The sequence below is a fragment of the Poromitra crassiceps genome (genome assembly GCF_964638095.1).
Source record: "Poromitra crassiceps genome assembly, chromosome: 22".
Taxonomy (NCBI): domain Eukaryota; kingdom Metazoa; phylum Chordata; class Actinopteri; order Beryciformes; family Melamphaidae; genus Poromitra; species Poromitra crassiceps.
In genome coordinates this window covers 15,328,906-15,348,466 of record NC_139647.1, presented here as the reverse complement: position 1 = coordinate 15,348,466, position 19,561 = coordinate 15,328,906, and the positions used below count along the sequence as shown (strand labels likewise).

At 44.6% G+C, this 19,561-nt stretch overlaps 2 protein-coding genes across 2 annotated transcripts in view; one reads left to right on the top strand and one right to left on the bottom strand.

Moving 5' to 3' along the window:
- Positions 1-4,871, bottom strand: part of abcg8 (ATP-binding cassette, sub-family G (WHITE), member 8) — a gene marked incomplete at both ends in the record, with an annotated part of 46,142 nt that extends 41,271 nt beyond the window's left edge. Inside the window, one exon of the mRNA XM_083658561.1 lies at positions 4,818-4,871. Coding sequence (XP_083514687.1) covers positions 4,818-4,871 — 54 coding nt within the window. The remainder of the gene's footprint in view (positions 1-4,817) is intronic.
- Positions 4,872-5,560: 689 nt separating this feature from the next.
- Positions 5,561-19,419, top strand: abcg5 (ATP-binding cassette, sub-family G (WHITE), member 5; the record flags this gene model as incomplete). Its single annotated transcript, XM_083657962.1, has 14 exons — positions 5,561-5,721; positions 6,471-6,592; positions 7,322-7,458; positions 10,700-10,798; positions 11,407-11,539; positions 12,438-12,577; positions 12,830-12,959; positions 14,303-14,516; positions 15,308-15,513; positions 17,245-17,383; positions 18,159-18,232; positions 18,648-18,759; positions 18,954-19,066; positions 19,235-19,419. 14 exons carry the CDS (start codon positions 5,561-5,563, stop codon positions 19,417-19,419), a joined length of 1,965 nt encoding a protein of 654 aa, XP_083514088.1.
- Positions 19,420-19,561: the final 142 nt, after the last annotated feature.

The following is a 19,561-nucleotide window of genomic DNA, read 5'->3' as shown; positions in this document are numbered from 1 at the left end:
GCTCCCACCCTTCCCCTCTCTTCCCTGTTCTGTGTTTCAGTAACCCGCGGCGGCGTCACCACTCACCAGGCTCTCTCTAGCCTGGCTGTCTGGGACTAACACAACAGTAGTAGTCTCATGGAATAACGGATTCCAGACCGCAAAAACAAGGAGACGACATGGAAGTGAGCCAGGATGTAGGACTGAAGTGGTAAGTTCTGAAAATATGTGTCTCATTCCAGCATTGGTCCAATGTGCTGCTAGGAAGCGCTAACGTTACTTACCGGCTGGGTAACGTTAGCACTTGCTATTTAGCCTAGCAGCACAGCTGCCTTATAGACATGAACAACCGATGAATGACGAAAGGCACATATTTTCAGAACTTGTAACGTTAGTCCAACTTGCTGACTTCTCCAATTCCTCATTTTGGTTTGGTCCGTGTAGCCTTTGCTAGGAGAGGCACACTATAGTCACAAGCATTTGGGAAGTTAGCTAACTAGCTACATTAGCTAGTGTGAAGCTCCCGGTGTAACGTTATGGCAGGCCGTGGTAATAGAATCCCTGCTTGGCCAGCCACTGAAGGAAATGTCCGGGTGCAGCCCGGCCTAGCGGAGCTGTAGATAGCTAGGGGGATGTTGATAAATCAATTGATAGCTTGCTTTATGTCCAAGTCACGTTTTTCATCGATGGTCAAATTCGTTTTGACAATCAGTTGCTCGTTGATATAATTGTTTTACAACTACCAAATTTAGTAGCCATAGCAGATATCGCCTGTCTGTTTCTGTTATGCATGACTATCTATCTATCTATCTATCTATCTATCTATCTATAGATAGATAGATAGATAGATAGATAGATAGATAGATAGTCAGACAGACAGACAGTCTCGCTTCTACAGCGATAGCTCTCTGGGCAGAAGTTTGCAAACGCAAAAACTCCTCGCGCTGCCCACCTGGAGTATTTTCCGGAGGGTGGGGGTTCAGGGACAGGACCTAAAAACAGAGCGTTTCAGACAGAGGGTGAACTGAAGGGGGCAGTGAGAGCCAGTACAAGATAAACAATGAGTTTTTTAAACTATGACTGATGCAATAAGTTACTCTACTGGAGGCCAACAATAAAATAATAATACATTATATTAGCAAAATATGGGCCCTTTAACAAACGTTGGATTTTGGTTACTTAACAACACAACATAAAATCAACATAATCTCAACATCTCATGATGTTTGGATTTTACGTCATATTGACATTAACATTGGGATGTTTAGAAGACGTTGGATTTTAGTTATTTTATAACACAACTTAAAATCGACTAAATATCAACGTCTGATGATGTTAGAATTTAACGTTGTGTGGACGTTAATATTGCAATGTTTAACAGACGTAGGATTGTGGTTACTTAAAAACATATTTTAAAACCAACAAAATATAAATGTCTAATGATGTTGGGATTTTACGTTATATTGACGTTAATACTGGGACGTTTAGAAGACGTTGGATTTTAGTTTCTTTAAAACACAACTTAAAACCAACTATATATCAACGTCTAATGATGTTAGAATTTAACGTTATGTGGACGTTAATGTTAAAACATTTAACAAACGTTGGATTTTGGTTACTTAACAACACAGCTTAAAATCAACATAATCTCAACGTCTAATGATGTTGGGATTTTACGTTATATTGACATTTATATTGGGATGTTTAGAAGACGTTGGATTTTAGTTACTTTATAACACAACTTAAAATCGACTAAATATCAACGTCTGATGATGTTAGAATTTAACGTTGTGTGGACGGTAATATTACTACGTTTAACAGACGTTGGATTTCAGTTACTTTATAACACAACTTAAAATCGACTAAATATCAACGTCTGATGATGTTAGAATTTAACGTTGTGTGGACGTTAATATTGCAATGTTTAACAAACGTAGGATTTTGGTTACTTAAAAACATATCTTAAAACCAACAAAATATGAACGTCTAATGATGTTGGGATTTTACGTTATATTGACGTTAATACTGGGACGTTTAGAAGACGTTGGATTTTAGTTTCTTTAAAACACAACTTAAAATCAACTAAATATCAACGTCTAATGATGTTAGAATTTAACGTTATGTGGACGTTAATGTTAAAACGTTTAACAAACGTTGGATTTTGGTTACTTAAAAACACAACTTAAAATCAACATAATCTCAACGTCTAATGATGTTTGGATTTTACGTTATATTGACATTAATATTGGGATGTTTAGAAGACGTTGGATTTTAGTTACTTTATAACACAACTTAAAATCGACTAAATATCAACGTCTGATGATGTTCTAATTTAACGTTGTGTGGACGGTAATATTACAAAGTTTAACAGACGTTGGATTTTTGGTTACTTAAAATCACAACTTAAAACCATCAGAATTTCAACGTCTAATGATGTTGGGATTTTATGTTATATTGACGTTAATATTGGGACGTTTAGAAGACGTTGGATTTTAGTTTCTTTAAAACACAACTTAAAATCGACTAAATATCAACGTCTGATGATGTTCGAATTTAACGTTGTGTGGATGTTAATATTACAATGTTTAACAGACGTTGGATTTTGGTTAATTAAAAACACAACTTAAAACCAATAAAATATCAACGTCTAATGATGTTGGGATTTTACGTTATATTGACGTTAATATTGGAACGTTTAGAAGACGTTGGATTTTAGTTTCTTTATAACACAACTTAAAATCGACTAAATGTCAACGTCTGATGATGTTAGAATTTAACGTTGTGTGGACAGTAACATTACAACGTTTACCAGACGTTGGATTTTGGTTACTTAAAAACACAATGTAAAACCAACATAATATAAACGTCTAATGATGTTGGGTTTTTACGTTATATTGATGTTAATATTGGAACGTTTAAAGACGTAGGATTTCAGTTTCTTTAAAACACAACTTAAAATCGACTAAATATCCACGTCTGATGATGTTAGAATTTAACGTTGTGGGGACGTTAATATTACAACGTTTAACAGACGTTAGATTTTTGTTATTTAAAAACACAACTTAAAACCAACATAATATCAACGTCTAATGATGTTGGGATTTTACGTTATATTGACGTTAATATTGGGATGTTTAGAAAACGTTGGATTTTAGTTACTTTATAACACAACTTAAAATCAACATAATCTCAACGTCTAATGATGTTGGAATTTTACGTTATAATGACGTTAATATTGGGATGTTTAGAAGACGTTGGATTTTAGTTACTTTATAACATAACTAAAAATCGACTAAATATCCACGTCTGATGATGTTAGAATTTAACGTTGTGGGGACGTTAATATTACAACGTTTAACAGACGTTAGATTTTTGTTATTTAAAAACACAACTTAAAACCAACATATTATCAACGTCTAATGATGTTGGGATTTTACGTTATAATGACGTTAATATTGGGATGTTTAGAAGACGTTGGATTTTAGTTACTTTATAACATAACTTAAAATCGACTAAATATCAATGTCTGATGATGTTAGAATTTGACGTTGTGTGGATGTTAATATTACAACGTTTAACAGACGTTGGATTTTGGTTATTTAAAAACACAACTTGAAACCAACATAATATCAACGTCTAATGATGTTGGGATTTTACGTTATATTGACGTTAATATTGGGATGTTTAGAAGACGTTGGATTTTAGGTACTTTATAACACAACTTAAAATCAACATAATCTCAACGTCTAATGATGTTGGGATTTTACGTTATAATGACGTTAATATTGGGATGTTTAGAAGACGTTGGATTTTAGTTACTTTATAACACAACTTAAAATCGACTAAATATCAACGTCTGATGATGTTAGAATTTAACGTTGGGTGGATGTTAATATTACAACGTTTACCAGACGTTGGATTTTGGTTATTTAAAAACACAACTTAAAACCAACATAATATCAACGTCAGATGTCGTCAGTATTAACCGTCAACCTGACGTTGACATTAGACGTTGGACTGACATTGGATTATGGTCACGGACGTCACGACCTCCATCCAACCAAAGATCAACGTCTAATGACGTTGTGTGCCAGCTGGGGTGAGACTGAAACAATCGCCGTCACTTGGCCATCTAACGAGCACCAATTAAATGAACCTCAATTAAATAAATAAATAAAAAAGTAAGTTTCTTGTTAATCTCCTGATATAATAGTGATACAAATCCAATGGCTGTAGCAGATGAGATTTATTAACATAATTCTGCCGTTTATTGAGTTTTTGGGGGTCGTTTCTCTTTGAGTCCGGCCCTGAGGCCGCATTTTGCCCCAGGGCCGCAGGAAATGACTGTAGAACAGTCATTTCTTACACATGAGATTACTTTTAGCCTTTTAGTCATAAAGATTATTGAAAGATATTCCATATTCCAGACTGAAATGTTATAACAGAAGTGGAGTATTGGCCAGAATGACATGAACATTTGGACTGTTGCATGTTGCGTTCAGGTGCACTGTAAAAAAATAAAAAATAAAAAATTGCAATTCCATCGCAGGCCACACGGGGCGGCCCGCAGGCCGTATTTTGCTGCAATAATGCAGCATCTTGTGGACTTGTAGGAGCACATACTGTAGTCACCTCAGAGGGTGGAAGGGATCCACAGAAGAAAGCCATTTAAATTCAACAAAGTACCGTATATTATTCACTGGACAACCTAACCCCACAAATAAGTCACCAGCTAAATAGAATGCCTTCAAAAGATACGGCAACTGTTGTTGTACGCAGTAAATGGTAACATGCTATTTTTGTCCTGATGTTGACATGATCCCATGTCATGGACTGACCTTCTGCGAGGAGCTGTTGGTGTGATCGAGGCCAGGGTCTATCTCTGTGCCCATGTTGATGCAAGTTGCTGGTTGAGGTTTGCGGGGTCAAGAGGTCAACGCCTCCCTTTTTCGTCCTCTGCTGTGCGTCTATCTCGTCCTCGCTGTAGCCCTCTGCCTTTCTTCTCCCTCTCGTCTTTCCACTGTTTTCCTCTTCTTCTCCGCGTCTGGCCGTTGGACTCCAGTCCAGCTGAAGAACTCCTCTGGTCTCCACTCGCAGGTCTCTGCTCTCATAACCCGAGCGTCCGAGCACATGTCATGTCAGATCCTCAGTCCTTTCTCTGCTGTCAAGTCATATCCTTCTCGGGTTGTAGCGGACTATGCGAGGACTGACGAGAGACTAACAGACAGGTAGTCTAACAGTGTGTGTTTTTTTCTTCTTCATGCAACTGCAGATCAAAGTTCTCTGAGATAACGCACTGTGTGTTTATGGTTCCTGAGAAACACCACTACTGCTGAACTGAGCTTAGAATGGGCACAGAGAAGCAGAGTTTGGGCTGACGGCAGAGGGATTGTACCTGCATACCGGTCCATATTTAGAGCTACACACTCTATATGGGTGGTGTGGATATGAGCGAACGGACTCAGAATTTGGCTTGACCCGAGACGGACCTTATACAAACACACGGATACACACACACACACACACACACCTGTCCACCCATTCACATACTTGCCGTTTGGATGAGCAGGTCGGTGGAGACATGAACGGATGTTACTCGATGCGGGCCGTGGGGCCGGAGAACGGGACCAGGGTCAGAGAGTCCTTCAAGTTTGTCTCGGAGGTGAAGAAGGACGTGTGGAGGGACGCTGGAGAGGAGCCGTCCTGCTGCCTCAGTGTCAACAAGATCTCCTACACAGTCAGGTAAGAGGTAAGCTCTCCTACACAGTCAGGTAAGATGTTCTACACAGTCAGGTAAGATGTTCTACACAGTCAGGTAAGATGTTCTACACAGTCAGGTAAGATGTTCTACACAGTCAGGTAAGTCAAGTAAGGTTGATCTTCATCAACCTTTAAATAAAGGTTGATGAAGATGTTCTACACAGTTAGGTGAGATGTCCTACACAGTCAGGTAAGATGTTCTACACAGTCAGGTAAGCTCTCCTACACAGTCAGGTAAGATGTTCTACACAGTCAGGTAAGATGTCCTACACAGTCAGGTAAGATGTTCTACACAGTCAGGTAAGCTCTCCTACACAGTCAGGTAAGATGTTCTACACTGCACTGCACTGCCATTCACTGCACTGTATAGTGGCATCTATTGTGGTCTATTGATATGAGGCTAGGGATAAGAAGGTCGTAGAGAGTCTGGATTCATGGGGTCTGTAGGGATAGTGGCTGGGGGGATGTGGGTGGATCAGGGTTTGGGTTCTGATCCGACTGACACAATTTGCATATCATAGCAGTTCTATTTCGAATTGCAGTGATGCTCAGTATCAATGCTCAGTATACTGTAATGATTCTATTCTGAGAATTCTATTCTATCCTCAGGATGCTCATGATAACTTGTCTTGTGTTGTGCGTGTGTGTGTGTGTGCGCGTGTGTGTGTGTGTGTGCGCGCGCGCGTGTGCGTGCGTGCGTGTGTGTGTGCGTGTGTGCGTGTGTGGTCCAGTGAGCGTGTGGGTCCATGGTGGGACTTACCCTCCTACAGGAAGCGATGGACCCGTCAAATCCTCAACGACATCTCCTTCCACGTGGACAGTGGGCAGATCATGGGCATACTGGGCAATTCAGGTTGGCACCCACAGAACAAAAGGTTGCAAGCAATCAAAATCTTTTCTTTTTTTTTCCTGATTTTTTTAGCCCATTTTTATCCCCCATTAGTGCTAATTTTAATTTATTTATCCTGGTTGCTGCTCCACCCTCTGCCGATCTGGGGAGAGCCGAAACTGGCTCCATGCTTCCTCCGAGACATGGGCAGTTAGCCAGCCGCTTCTTTTCACCTGACAGAGGAAGCTTCAATGGTAGGACATAGCACGTGGGAGGATCACGCTATTCCAACGAGTTCCCCTCCCTCCGAACAGGCGCCCCTAACGACCAGAGGAGGCACCACATCAGCAACCAGGATATTGCATGTTTTTAGTGTGGGGTCCCTATATGAGGGAAACCCCCAGGGGGCACGGGGAGAACATGCAAACTCCACACAGAAATGCCCTTTTGACGACCCCACCCGGGCGGTGGGCACTCGAGGACATGCGGACGGGCACGCATTCCTTCAGTGCTCACAGTGTCCCAGGTGGGAATCGAACCCACGACCTTCTAGCTGTGAGGCGACAGCGCTTACCACTGCACCACCATGCCCCCCTAAAAAAATCATTTTTATGAATGTGCAATCAATGATAATGATTGACTGTAAATTGCTCTCATATAGTTCCTTATCTGAATGATTCAATTGTCATAGCCTATGATTCTGTTAGTTCATTGATTGATTGTTGTGTTACTGTTTGTGTGCGTGCGTTAAAGGTTCGGGGAAGACCACGCTGCTGGACGCCATCTCAGGGAGGATTGGAAAGTCTGGCACGCTGCTGGGAGAGGTCTTCATGAACGGCAGGAAACTGAAGAGGGAAGAGTTTCAGGACTGCTTCTCCTACGTGCTGCAGGTGACACACACACACACACACACACACACACACACACACACACACACACACACACACACACAATCAATGATGTATGGCTTCAGTATGGCCTCAATGTGCTCACTCCAAAATCACTTCTATGTTGAGGCCTGGAAAATTACTTATGGATTCCAAAACATTGCACTCTTGACAAACCATTATCTTACAATTAAATTGCTATTGTCAAGGGGACAAAATGAGGTGCAGTTCACACTGCTTCCACTGCATTTTGTTTGGCTGATCTCTTCCATCGGCCCATCATGTAAAGCAGTGGTTCTCAAAGTGGGGTTCTTAAGGGGGTTCCATCATGTAAAGCAGTGGTTCTCAAAGTGGGCTCCTTGAGGGGGTTCCATCATGTAAAGCAGTGGTTCTCAAAGTGGAGTCCTTGAGGGGGTTCCATCATGTAAAGCAGTGGTTCTCAAAGTGGAGTCCTTGAGGGGGTTCCATCATGTAAAGCAGTGGTTCTCAAAGTGGGGTTCTTAAGGGGGTTCCATCATGTAAAGCAGTGGTTCTCAAAGTGGAGTCCTTGAGGGGGTTCCATCATGTAAAGCAGTGGTTCTCAAAGTGGGCTCCTTGAGGGGGTTCCAGGGGTCCCCAACAAAAAGAGGGATAGTTTAATTTCACTATTTCCATTTGGAAGTAACACAATGACAGGAGGTGTGACTATTTTGGTCATGGCTTTCATACATTTTCTGTAGCAAAACATCTAAAAGCAAAGAAATCTTATCAGATGGGGGACAGCTGGGACAAAATCTTATCGTGTCAGATTTGTGTCAGTTTAGGGGTCTTTGAGGTGGAAAAAGTTTGAGAACCACTGAGGACCATCAGCACTTGCCTGTGGACAAGACTATGAAAAACAAAAGACAACTTTGCATGTAGAGACTAGCTGTGACTTTGCGAAGATGGTGAGACTCCAGCAGAAGATGGTGAGACTCCAGCAGATTTCAATGTCTCATCCAGGCTGGAATAAAAAGTGCAGCAGATTGTAAAGATAAAGCCCCTCTCTGGTCACCTCACTGGCAATAATACGGTTTCACAGTCACACGGTTAACCCATTGACACCTGATGCAGCATTTGCGTGTATATCCCTCATTTGTGTGTGTATCCCTTTAAGACCACGAACCGCGTCTTAAAGGGATACACACACAAATGCTGCATCAGGTATCAATGGGTTCAATAATATATTGGGAACAGAGAGATTGAACAGAGGTTTGACACTAGTATGCAACAAATCACATACAACCACTTTGTTCCTTGGCACGTGTTCCCATCACACATTATCTTGACACCAGGTTAATCTTTGACCTGTAACATGTGAGTGGCTGCACTGCAGACACACAGCCAGAGTGTGTCTGTAACGAAGGTTACTTGAGGTGATATTAGCCGCCATAAATATGAAACCTTGACCTTGAGCGCATATGTGCGTGGCGCACACACACACATACACACGCACACGCACGCACACACACACACACACACATACGCACACATACATATGCACGCACGCACGCACGCACGCACACACACACACACACACACACACACACACACACACACACACACACACACACACACACACACACACACACACACACACACACACACACACACACACACACACACACACACTTTGCAAAAAGTAGGGAAAAGGTTGCCCCGGCCACTGTATGAAATTAACTGGAGACCCTTGATAGCCTCCTCATATACTTAATCTCTCAATGAGAGGTGCTCAAGTGTATCCAAAGCCTGAATTAAAAACACTGGATTTAAACCTGCCCTGTTTCCTTTCAAATCACCTCTCCTTTCTAGCTGATAGCACCCCCCCCTCCCCTCCCTCCCTCTCTCTCTCTGCTCTCTAAACCAGCCCCCCCTCCCCTCCATCTCTCTCTCTGCTCTCTAAGCCAGCCCCCCCTCCCCTCCCCTCCATCTCTCTCTGTGCTCTCTAAAGCCAGCCCCCCCTCCCCTCCATCTCTCTCTCTGCTCTCTATAAGCCTTGTCATTAACTTCCCTCGCTAAGCTGCAGATGAGGAGGTGATATGAGCAGCTGATATTAAAGTCATTCGGAGGAGAGACTAAGGAGAAGTGGGATATTGAGGCGCCACGTGTTAATTGAGGCAGGCAGCAGGTTCAGCGGGTTCAAACAAATGTGTGTGTGTGTGTGGGAGGGAGATGTTACCGTGGGGGTGTGTGTGTGGGGGGGGGGGGGGGGATGTTACAGTGTGTGTGTGGGGGGGGGGCGGGGAGATGTTACAAGTGTGTGTGTGTTTGGGAGGGAGATGTTACAGTGGGTGTGTGTGTGTGTGGGGGGGGGGGGGAGATGTTACAAGTGTGTGTGTGTGTGTTGGGGGGGGAGATGTTACAGTGGGTGTGTGTGTGTGTGTGGGGGGGGGGGAGATGTTACAAGTGTGTGTGTGTGTGTGTGTGTGTGTGTGTGTGTGTTGGGGGGGGATGTTACAGTGTGTGTGTGTGTGTGTGTGGGGGGGGAGATGTTACAAGTGTGTGTGTGTGTGTGTGTGTTGGGGGGGGGGAGATGTTACAGTGGGGGTGTGTGTGTGTGTGTGTGTGTGTGTGTGTGGAGGGGGGAGATGTTACAGTGTGTGTGTGTGTGTGTGTGTGGGGGGGGGGGGTGTTACAGTGTGTGTGTGTGTGGGGGGGGGAGGGATGTTACAAGTGTGTGTGTGTGTGGGAGGGAGATGTTACAGTGGGGGTGTGTGTGTGTGTGTGTGTGGGGGGGGAGATGTTACAGTGTGTGTGTGTGGGGGGGGGGGGTGTTACAAGTGTGTGTGTGTGTGGGGGGGGGGTGTGAGGGGGAGATGTTACAGTGGGTGTGTGTGGGTGGGGGGGATGTTACAGTGGGTGTGTGTGGGGGGGAGATGATACAGTGTGTGTGTGTGTGTGTGGGGTGGGGGGAGATGTTACAGTGTGTGTGTGGGGGGGGGGTTACAGTGGTTGTGTGTGGGGGGGAGATGGTACAGTGTGTGTGTGTGTGTGTGTGGGGGGGGGGGGGTGTTACAGTGGGCGTGTGTGGGGGGGAGATGTTACAGTGTGTGTGTGTGTGTGTGTGGGGGGGGGGGTGTTACAGTGGGGGGGGGGGGGGGGGGGGGGGGTTGACATACTCATGTAACCTGCGTTGTGTTGACAGCACTGGTGTGAAGAGAGAGAGTATGAAAGACCCATGAGATTAAACCATGCCTTTTGTATTTGTGTGCCTCTTCTCTCTCAGAGTGATAACTTGTTGAGCTATCTGACGGTGGAGGAGACTCTGACCTACACGGCCCAGCTGGCCCTGAGGAGACACTCAGCCCAAGCCATCAAGAAGAAGGTGTGACCCTGAGTGACACGATGGGTTCTGATAAACCTCTCTGTCTGTAGATCAAGACTAGACCCTTCAACTGCTTCATACACACTTTGGATCACTAGGATGAGTGCACATTACAAGCTTTCCAAAACAAGTCTGACATTTTTAGCCTTGTGCATTTATTACGCATGTCGCTGATTTGCAAACTCAGCAATGATAGTTTATGACTTCCCTATTACCTAGATATACTGTAGGTGTATTGTTATCACATTTTGGACTTCTATTTAATGACCATGTGCACCGAGTAAAACTAGCTACTGTACCAACTTAGTGCTTTCAAGTAAGAGATCTGAGTGTAGGAGCCCCGCCCCCTTGCCAGCTCACCTGTTCCTAGTCCTTTCTGTCTTGACTCGTGTGCAGGTGTCGGCGGTGATGACCTGTTCCTAGTCGTTTCTGTCTTGACTCGTGTGCAGGTGTCGGCGGTGATGACCTGCTCCTAGTCGTTTCTTTCTTGACTCGTGTGCAGGTGTCGGCGGTGATGACCTGCTCCTAGTCGTTTCTGTCTTGACTCGTGTGCAGGTGTCGGCGGTGATGACCTGCTCCTAGTCGTTTCTGTCTTGACTCGTGTGCAGGTGTCGGCGGTGATGGCGGAGCTGAGTCTCACTCACGTGGCCCGCAGTGTCATTGGAGGTCGTGTGTTCCCTGGGATCTCTGGGGGGGAGAGGAGGAGGGTCTCCATCGCCATGCAGCTACTTCAGGACCCCAGTGAGTTATATGTTGTTGGTATCAAATGAATGCCACTCAATATCAAAAAGATGTCCCTAGTGTTTTGCACATTCAGACTATTGCATTCAGAAATATTTGGTCGATATACTGTAGGAAGAAATATGAAAGCAACAGGACAGGTAAGACTGACAATGTCTGTGACATCCAGGAAAAAGTTGACTATGTCTGAATGTCTCCCCAAAGAGTTTTAAAAGTCCACACGGGTAGAAAACAAAGGGAACTACGGAGTAAGAATGGAATCAGGAATGGACAGAGGAGAAAAGAGATGAGGGGAGGAGAGATGGAGAAGGGTAATGAAAGGCAGGGTTATCAACACCACCCAGGGATAAGCAGAGACCCCCCCCCCCTCATCTGTGTGTGTGCGTGTGCGTGCGCATGCGTGCACAACCCAGGTGTAGTTTATCAGTTCTTTGGTCCCCCAGGGAGGTTGAAGGGTCTCCGTCCTCATTCAGGATTAGACTGGCCACACACACACACACACACACACACACACACACACACACACACACACACACACACACACACACAGTAATGAGGAGTTCCCATTTGCTGCCTCTCCAATCAACCAGGAAATGAATTAATCTCACAATTAAAGCATCTGCTAATTCCACTCTACTTTCATAATGCAAAGAGGCAATCTTTTAATTGTCCTAATTAGAGTAATTAACAAAAAAAAAGAACTCACTTATCTTAACAAGTTAAGTTGGCCCCGCTGAGAGGCCTGCCTGTGCCACTTAATAAAAGTACATTAAACCTTTTAAAAGTTTAAAGCAAAAAAAGAAAAACTTTGTGGTGTCCACCCTGTGTTCTCAATATTTTCTGATGTGTGACTAACCTGCCTGAGCATGATGATGTCATCGTGATGTCATCGTTGCAGGGGTGATCCTACTGGACGAGCCGACCACGGGGCTGGACAGCATGACCGCCAATCAGATTGTGGTGCTGCTGGCGGAGCTGGCCAGGAGGGACCGCATCGTCATAGTAACCATCCACCAACCACGCTCCGAGCTCTTCAGGGTGCGTGAGAGAGGGCAGCAGAAAGAGTCAACAACGGAATCAAACCGCATTTAAAAGTGACATACTGTAACTGTAGTGTGTACATTCAAAGCTAGTGTCTCGTGGTCCCGTTTATGGCTATTGGCCAATAATTGGTGGCATTAAACCTAAAACTAAATGTGTTACAAAGACAGAAGATCATGTGTTGCAGTAACTTATAGCTATTGGTTGATCAAATTAAACTGTGTGTGGGTGTGGGTGTCCGTCTACCAGGTGTTCAGTAGGATAGCCATAATGAGCTGTGGAGAGCTGGTGTTCTGTGGGCAGCCAGGGGAGATGGTGGACTTCTTCAGCCAGTGTGGATACGAGTGTCCAGAGTACTGCAACCCCTTTGACATCTATGGTACTGTATGTGTTATGCGATGTATTGTCAAGGGTTACCCTGTATATATCCTGCATCTATCCTGTATCTACCCTGCATCTACCGTGCATCTGTCCTGTATCTACCGTGCATCTGTCCTGTATCTACCCTGCATCTGTCCTGCATCTATCCTGCATCTGTCCTGCATCTATCCTGTATCTATCCTGCATCTATCCTGTATCTATCCTGCATCTGTCCTGCATCTATCCTGCATCTGTCCTGTATCTATCCTGTATCTATCCTGCATCTGTCCTGCATCTATCCTGCATCTGTCCTGTATCTACCCTGCATCTGTCCTGTATCTACCCTGCATCTGTCCTGTATCTACCCTGCATCTGTCCTGTATCTACCCTGCATCTGTCCTGTATCTACCCTGCATCTGTCCTGTATCTACCCTGCATCTGTCCTGTATCTACCCTGCATCTGTCCTGTATCTACCCTGTATCTACCCTGCATCTGTCCTGTATCTACCCTGCATCTGTCCTGCATCTATCCTGCATCTGTCCTGCATCTATCCTGCATCTGTCCTGTATCTACCCTGTATCTACCCTGCATCTGTCCTGTATCTACCCTGCATCTGTCCTGTATCTACCCTGCATCTGTCCTGCATCTATCCTGCATCTGTCCTGTATCTATCCTGTATCTATCCTGCATCTGTCCTGCATCTATCCTGCATCTGTCCTGTATCTATCCTGTATCTACCCTGCATCTGTCCTGTATCTACCCTGCATCTGTCCTGTATCTACCCTGCATCTGTCCTGCATCTATCCTGCATCTGTCCTGTATCTATCCTGTATCTATCCTGCATCTGTCCTGCATCTATCCTGCATCTGTCCTGTATCTACCCTGCATCTGTCCTGTATCTATCCTGCATCTGTCCTGTATCTACCCTGCATCTGTCCTGTATCTACCCTGCATCTGTCCTGTATCTACCCTGCATCTGTCCTGTATCTACCCTGCATCTGTCCTGTATCTACCCTGCATCTGTCCTGTATCTACCCTGCATCTGTCCTGTATCTACCCTGCATCTGTCCTGTATCTACCCTGCATCTGTCCTGTATCTACCCTGCATCTGTCCTGTATCTACCCTGCATCTGTCCTGTATCTACCCTGCATCTGTCCTGCATCTACCCTGCATCTGTCCTGTATCTACCCTGCATCTATCCTGTATCTACCCTGGCTGCATCTATCCTGCATCCAGCGTGGCGCCGATTTCCGAAAAAGGGGCGGGACTTATGAAAGGTCAATTAGCTGACACCTACAATTAGTGAGCAAAAACGGGGTTCACGGTTCTCCCTGCTGACAGTTGTTGGTATGATTGACAGTTGACTTCACTTCGGTGGACACACGCAGCAGTGAGAGGGAGGCGGCCACATTCAGTCGCATGCATGACATCACCTCATCCTATCAGGGCTCTGCCATGTCCCAGAGCATGCTGGGTAAAATGGAGCAGAGCCTGCAGCGTTCCGACAAACCAGCCATCCCCTTCAAGAGCAAAGAGTCGCCCAGCGGGGCAGCCAAACTGGGAGTTCTGCTCAGGTCAGTGCTGACCCAGTCAGCCATTTTTATATCCTGGCACTGTCTATATGTATAGTCTCTCAAGTCACTCTCTCTCTTCCACAATCTTTGAATGCTCCAGAGGCAGTCTGTATTTCAGTCTGTGGAAGTTATCATCTTCCACACAAAACAAAAACAATGTTTCAGACTGGAAGGAAGTTTGATGGTATTCAACCAATCACGACACTCAGAAACATAACCGAGGCAGGTAATTGGATACCCGCCTTATTTTGACCGGGTATATCCTGCCTCATTGTTTGACCAATTCTGAGACCTGCCGAAGTACAGACGTAACGTTTCTGTCTTGAGAGACTAGTCTGTGTATAGACTCACTCTTGTGAACATAATAACTCTATTACACAACACATGGCAGAAACGTCATACTTACAGTACATCACAGGTCACTCCGAGATTAAAAACTGCTTTTCATTAAATTACTATAACTCCAAGATAATGCATTAATAAATGACCTCATTAGCATACCTGCTTATGGTTCATATATTATAATGGTGGTTATGGCGGGACATTAGGCAGCTCTACAATAGTCTATGGCTCAGTATTCAACCATTTTTCCCCACTCCTTTCTTTTTCTTCTTCCGATTCTGTTATACAGCTTGTTTCCATCTGAAAAGCCTGTTAGCAGGGTTGACTGTTGCCTGTGTGTGTGTGTGTGTGTGTGTGTGTGTGTGTGTGTGTGTGTGTGTGTGTGTGTGTGTGTGTGTGTGTATGTGCGTGCGTGCGTGCGTGTGTGCGTGCGTGTATTCTGTGTGCAGGCGGACGGTACGGAACCTGTCCAGAGACAGGATGGGTGTTCTGATGCGCCTGTCCCAGAACCTGATCTACGGTCTCTTTGTCGCCTTCTTCGTCATGCGTCTAGACGATGATGTCACCAAGGGGGCGGTGCAGGACCGCATCGGCATCATCTATCAGTGTGTCGGTGCCTCGCCCTACACTGGCATGCTGAACGCTGTGGCTCTCTGTGAGTCTTTTCCATCAATGTCACTTATAAGTGAGACCTTCATAAATGTAACTTCAAAGTGATACCTTCTAGGGATGTTACAATACTAGAATTTCTACTTCAATACCGATACCCAGGAAAATATCGATACTCGATACCATTTTCGATACCACGCGGCGGGATGACAACACATCAAGAGGCATAACAAATAAACAAAGACAGATGGACGGACAGATGCACGCTTCTCCATCATCTCGGCCTGATAAAACTCATTAAAAACTTTGACCTTACACAGCAGATTACACCTGCTCTAGTCATCAGCCTATCAGAACACAGCAGATCACACCTGCTCTAGTCATCAGCCTATCATAACACAGCAGATTACCCCTGCTCTAGTCATCAGCCTATCAGAGTACTTTGAACTTGTTTAAGCAAAAGATACCCACCAATGACAGGGAGGGAGAAATCAGTGGTATGTTTGATTTTTCAGTTGCAAATGAGTATTGTATCCGTTTCAAACTTTTAGTATTGATACTTATCGATACTATCGATACCTGTTGCAAATGAGTATTGTATCCGTTTCAAATTTTTAGTATTGACTTTTATCGATACTTTGGATACTTTTGACAACCCTAATACCTTCATAGAGGAGCATTGCTTAATTTCAGCATTCAGATATGAACTTACTTGTGTACGCTGCTAAGACCATTCACCTTTTAGTGAATAAGCCCAACTGATGGAAATGGTAACATTGACAGCTGAGCACTAGCCTCCAAACCCAGGTCATGGTCTCTGAAGAGTCTCTCTGCTTTATACAGTACTGTACTACTTTATAACAGCACAGATCACAGCCAAAGGCTAAAGGAGAAACACAAATCAGATGTTCAGCTGTGTGGCATTCCATCAAACATGTTTATAGTATACGAGTTGCCATATTCCAGTATAGTTACATCATATCTGAGTAACGTTACATCGTCGATGACTGATGTTGACTCCGTTTAGAGTTCAATGAACCCAAGCTCCCTTTCACCTACAAACCTATACTCTCTCTCTCTCTCTCTCTATTTATGAGAGAGAGAGAGATTTCCTGCTTTGCCTATCTACAGCCAAGTAACCGGGTGGCATTTTCACCTACTTTACTGCCTTCCTTGTGCTTTAGGGCTAGCTTTAAAGCTAAGATAGCTCTGGCTATCACAGCAGCAGTAGATAGTGAGCATGAGGCTTGTGATAAAGCACTGGGCTAAGTGGAATTTACACTAGAGTTGAAAAGCAGTTACAACACTCCATAAGCACCCAAACATCCACAGATAAGGACGGGGGCTATTATACCAACCTGAATCTTATGGGGGGGGGGAATGAGATATGACAATGAGCTGGCTTCCCAATCGAGTACAATTCTACTCACTAAATATTACTTTACACAATTTATGTGTTTTCTACTCTTTGCCATCCCAATGTGATCCTGTTTTGCAGCATCATATGTGATAGGCTTCTCTGACTATCATCTCTTATTTTTGCCTTTGATTTTTTGATTTTCTTTTTCATATGCAGCAGTACTTTCCAAATCTATTTCCAACTCTCGTCCTCTCTCCCATTCACAATGTCTTACTAGTCGTGTGTGTGTGTGCGTGTGTGTGTGTGTGTGTGCGTGTGTGCGTGTGTGTGCATGTGTGTGTGTGTGTGTGTGTGTGTGTGTGTGTGTGTGTGTGTGTGTGTGTGTGTGTGTGTGTGTGTGTGCGCGTGTGTGTGTAGTCCCGGCGTTGCGTGCCATCAGTGATCAGGAGAGTCAGGATGGTCTGTACAGTAAATGGCAAATGTTCCTGGCTTACATCTTCCACATCCTGCCCTTCAGCATCATTAGTGTCTTCATCTTCGCCTCCTTCATTTACTGGTGGGTAGACAGACGTGTGTGTGTCTGAGTGTGTGTGTGCGTGTGTGTGTGTGTGTGTGTGTGTGTGTGTGTGTGTGTGCGCGCGCGCATTTGTCGTGAGGGCTCATATTAGAGCTGTAACGATTAGTTAATTAATCGCTTAATCGTTTTGACAATTTTTTAAGAAACAAATCCTAAAATGATCGCATTCCAGCTTATTAAATGTAAATATTTTCTGGCTTCTCTAGTCTTCTATGACAGTAAACTGATTATCTTTGGGACTGTTGCTGTTGCTCATTTGAGGATGTCATATTGGGTTTTGTGGAAAACGTGATTGACATTTTTCACCATTTTGTGACATTCTATAGACTGAACAACTAATCGATTAGTCAAGAAAATAATCTACAGATTAATTGATAATAAAAATGATCATTAGTTGCAGCCCTAGTGTCATGTTTGTGAGTGTGGTTCATCTGCATATTCAGCTGCCCTCACTGAACTAATGGCTCACATTTTCTCTACTTGGCCCCTCCCCTCTCCACCTGTGTGTTGGCTCACTCACTGTACCTCCCATTTCCACCTGTGTTGGCCCCTCCCCTCTCCACCTGTGTGTTGGCTCACTCACTGTACCTCCCCTCTCCACCTGTGTTTTGGCCCCTCCCCTCTCCACCTGTGTGTTGGCCCCTCCCCTCTCCACCTGTGTGTTGGCCCCTCCCCTCTCCACCTGTGTGTTGGCTCACTCACTGTTCCGTTGTCTCTTCTCTGGATCTTTGGCTCCCTCCCTGGCCCCCGTCAGGACGGTGGGGATGCATCCGGACAGCATACGCTTCCTGTGTTTCTCTGCTGTGGTCCTGGTACCTCATCTTGTAGGTGAGCTGCTGAAACAAGAATAAGGGGGAGGGGGGGGGGGGCTCCCTAGCAAGTACCCAAGGCACCATCAAAAAAGGAAGTTGGTCCCTGGAGTGGACACTGACTGCTGCTAGTGTTGTGTAGGATGGGTCAAATCCAGAGGATACATTTTGTTGTACTTGTCCTGTACAATGACAATTAAGAAAATCTTATCTTAATTTTATCCATAATATTACACAATAAGGAACTTGTTACTTTGTATATCTCCATGATATAGTGCCTCTAAACCCAGACATGCTTTTGCTACCAAAACTTTGACAGGGATGGATTCTAGTCAAATGTTTCTCAAACATCAGTATATCAGCGTCTTAGATCTAACCTGTCTCCATCCTTTAAGAAGTTTATCCTGTGGTGGTTTTGTGTCGTTTCTGATCAGGTGAACTGCTGACTGTGGTGCTGCTCGGAGTGGTCCAAGACCCCAACATGGTCAACAGTGGAGTGGCTCTGCTCAATATTGCTGGTATCTTGATGGGCTCCGGCTTCCTAAGGTGAGATACCAAATGCGTTTTTGTTTTTATTTATTTTTATCATATGTACGTTTAAATGCATCTACAATAAACAATATTCAAAGCCTGTGTAGCGATTTGGACATTTGAGCTCAGGTGAAGGTGTTAAAGGTTGAAGGTTGTTGTTCTGTCCATACACTACCAATAACACACCTCCCCTCTCTGTCTCTCTACAGAAGTACCCAGCAGATGCCAACCATCTTCCAGTGGATCAGCTACTTGACCTTCCAGAAGTACAGCTGTGAGCTGCTCATCGTCACAGAGTTCCATGGACTCAACTTCACATGCAGTAAGTTGTCTTCACCACCAGGTGAAAGATGCAAAAGAGTGGGTGAGGACAGAGCAAAATGAGCACACACATACATACAATCATATCAACAAATAGATTTATTGGTGTTACCTTTATTTTGTTGGCAATTATCAAACTCCTCCTCTCTGGTATGTGTTGCTGTTGCAGATAACCCCAAACCATTGCCAGGGGCGTGTGTGGTCACCCAGGGCAGTCACATCATCGAACAGGGCTACCCCGGCGCGCTGACCCGATACACACAAGACTTTGTCCTCCTTTACTCCTTCCTTCCTGCCCTGCTGCTGCTGGGCGTGGTCAGCTTCAAGATCAGAGACTACCTCGTCCGCCACTAAAGCAAACGACAGGCCTGTGGTCACATGTCTGTCTGCATTAGACCTATGGAGGAAGATGAGGGATACTGATGTGCTCCTGCTGACTGCACTCAACCCTCTCCCCTGACATTCAAGCCATTTGCCTCTGTGAGCACTTACCTTA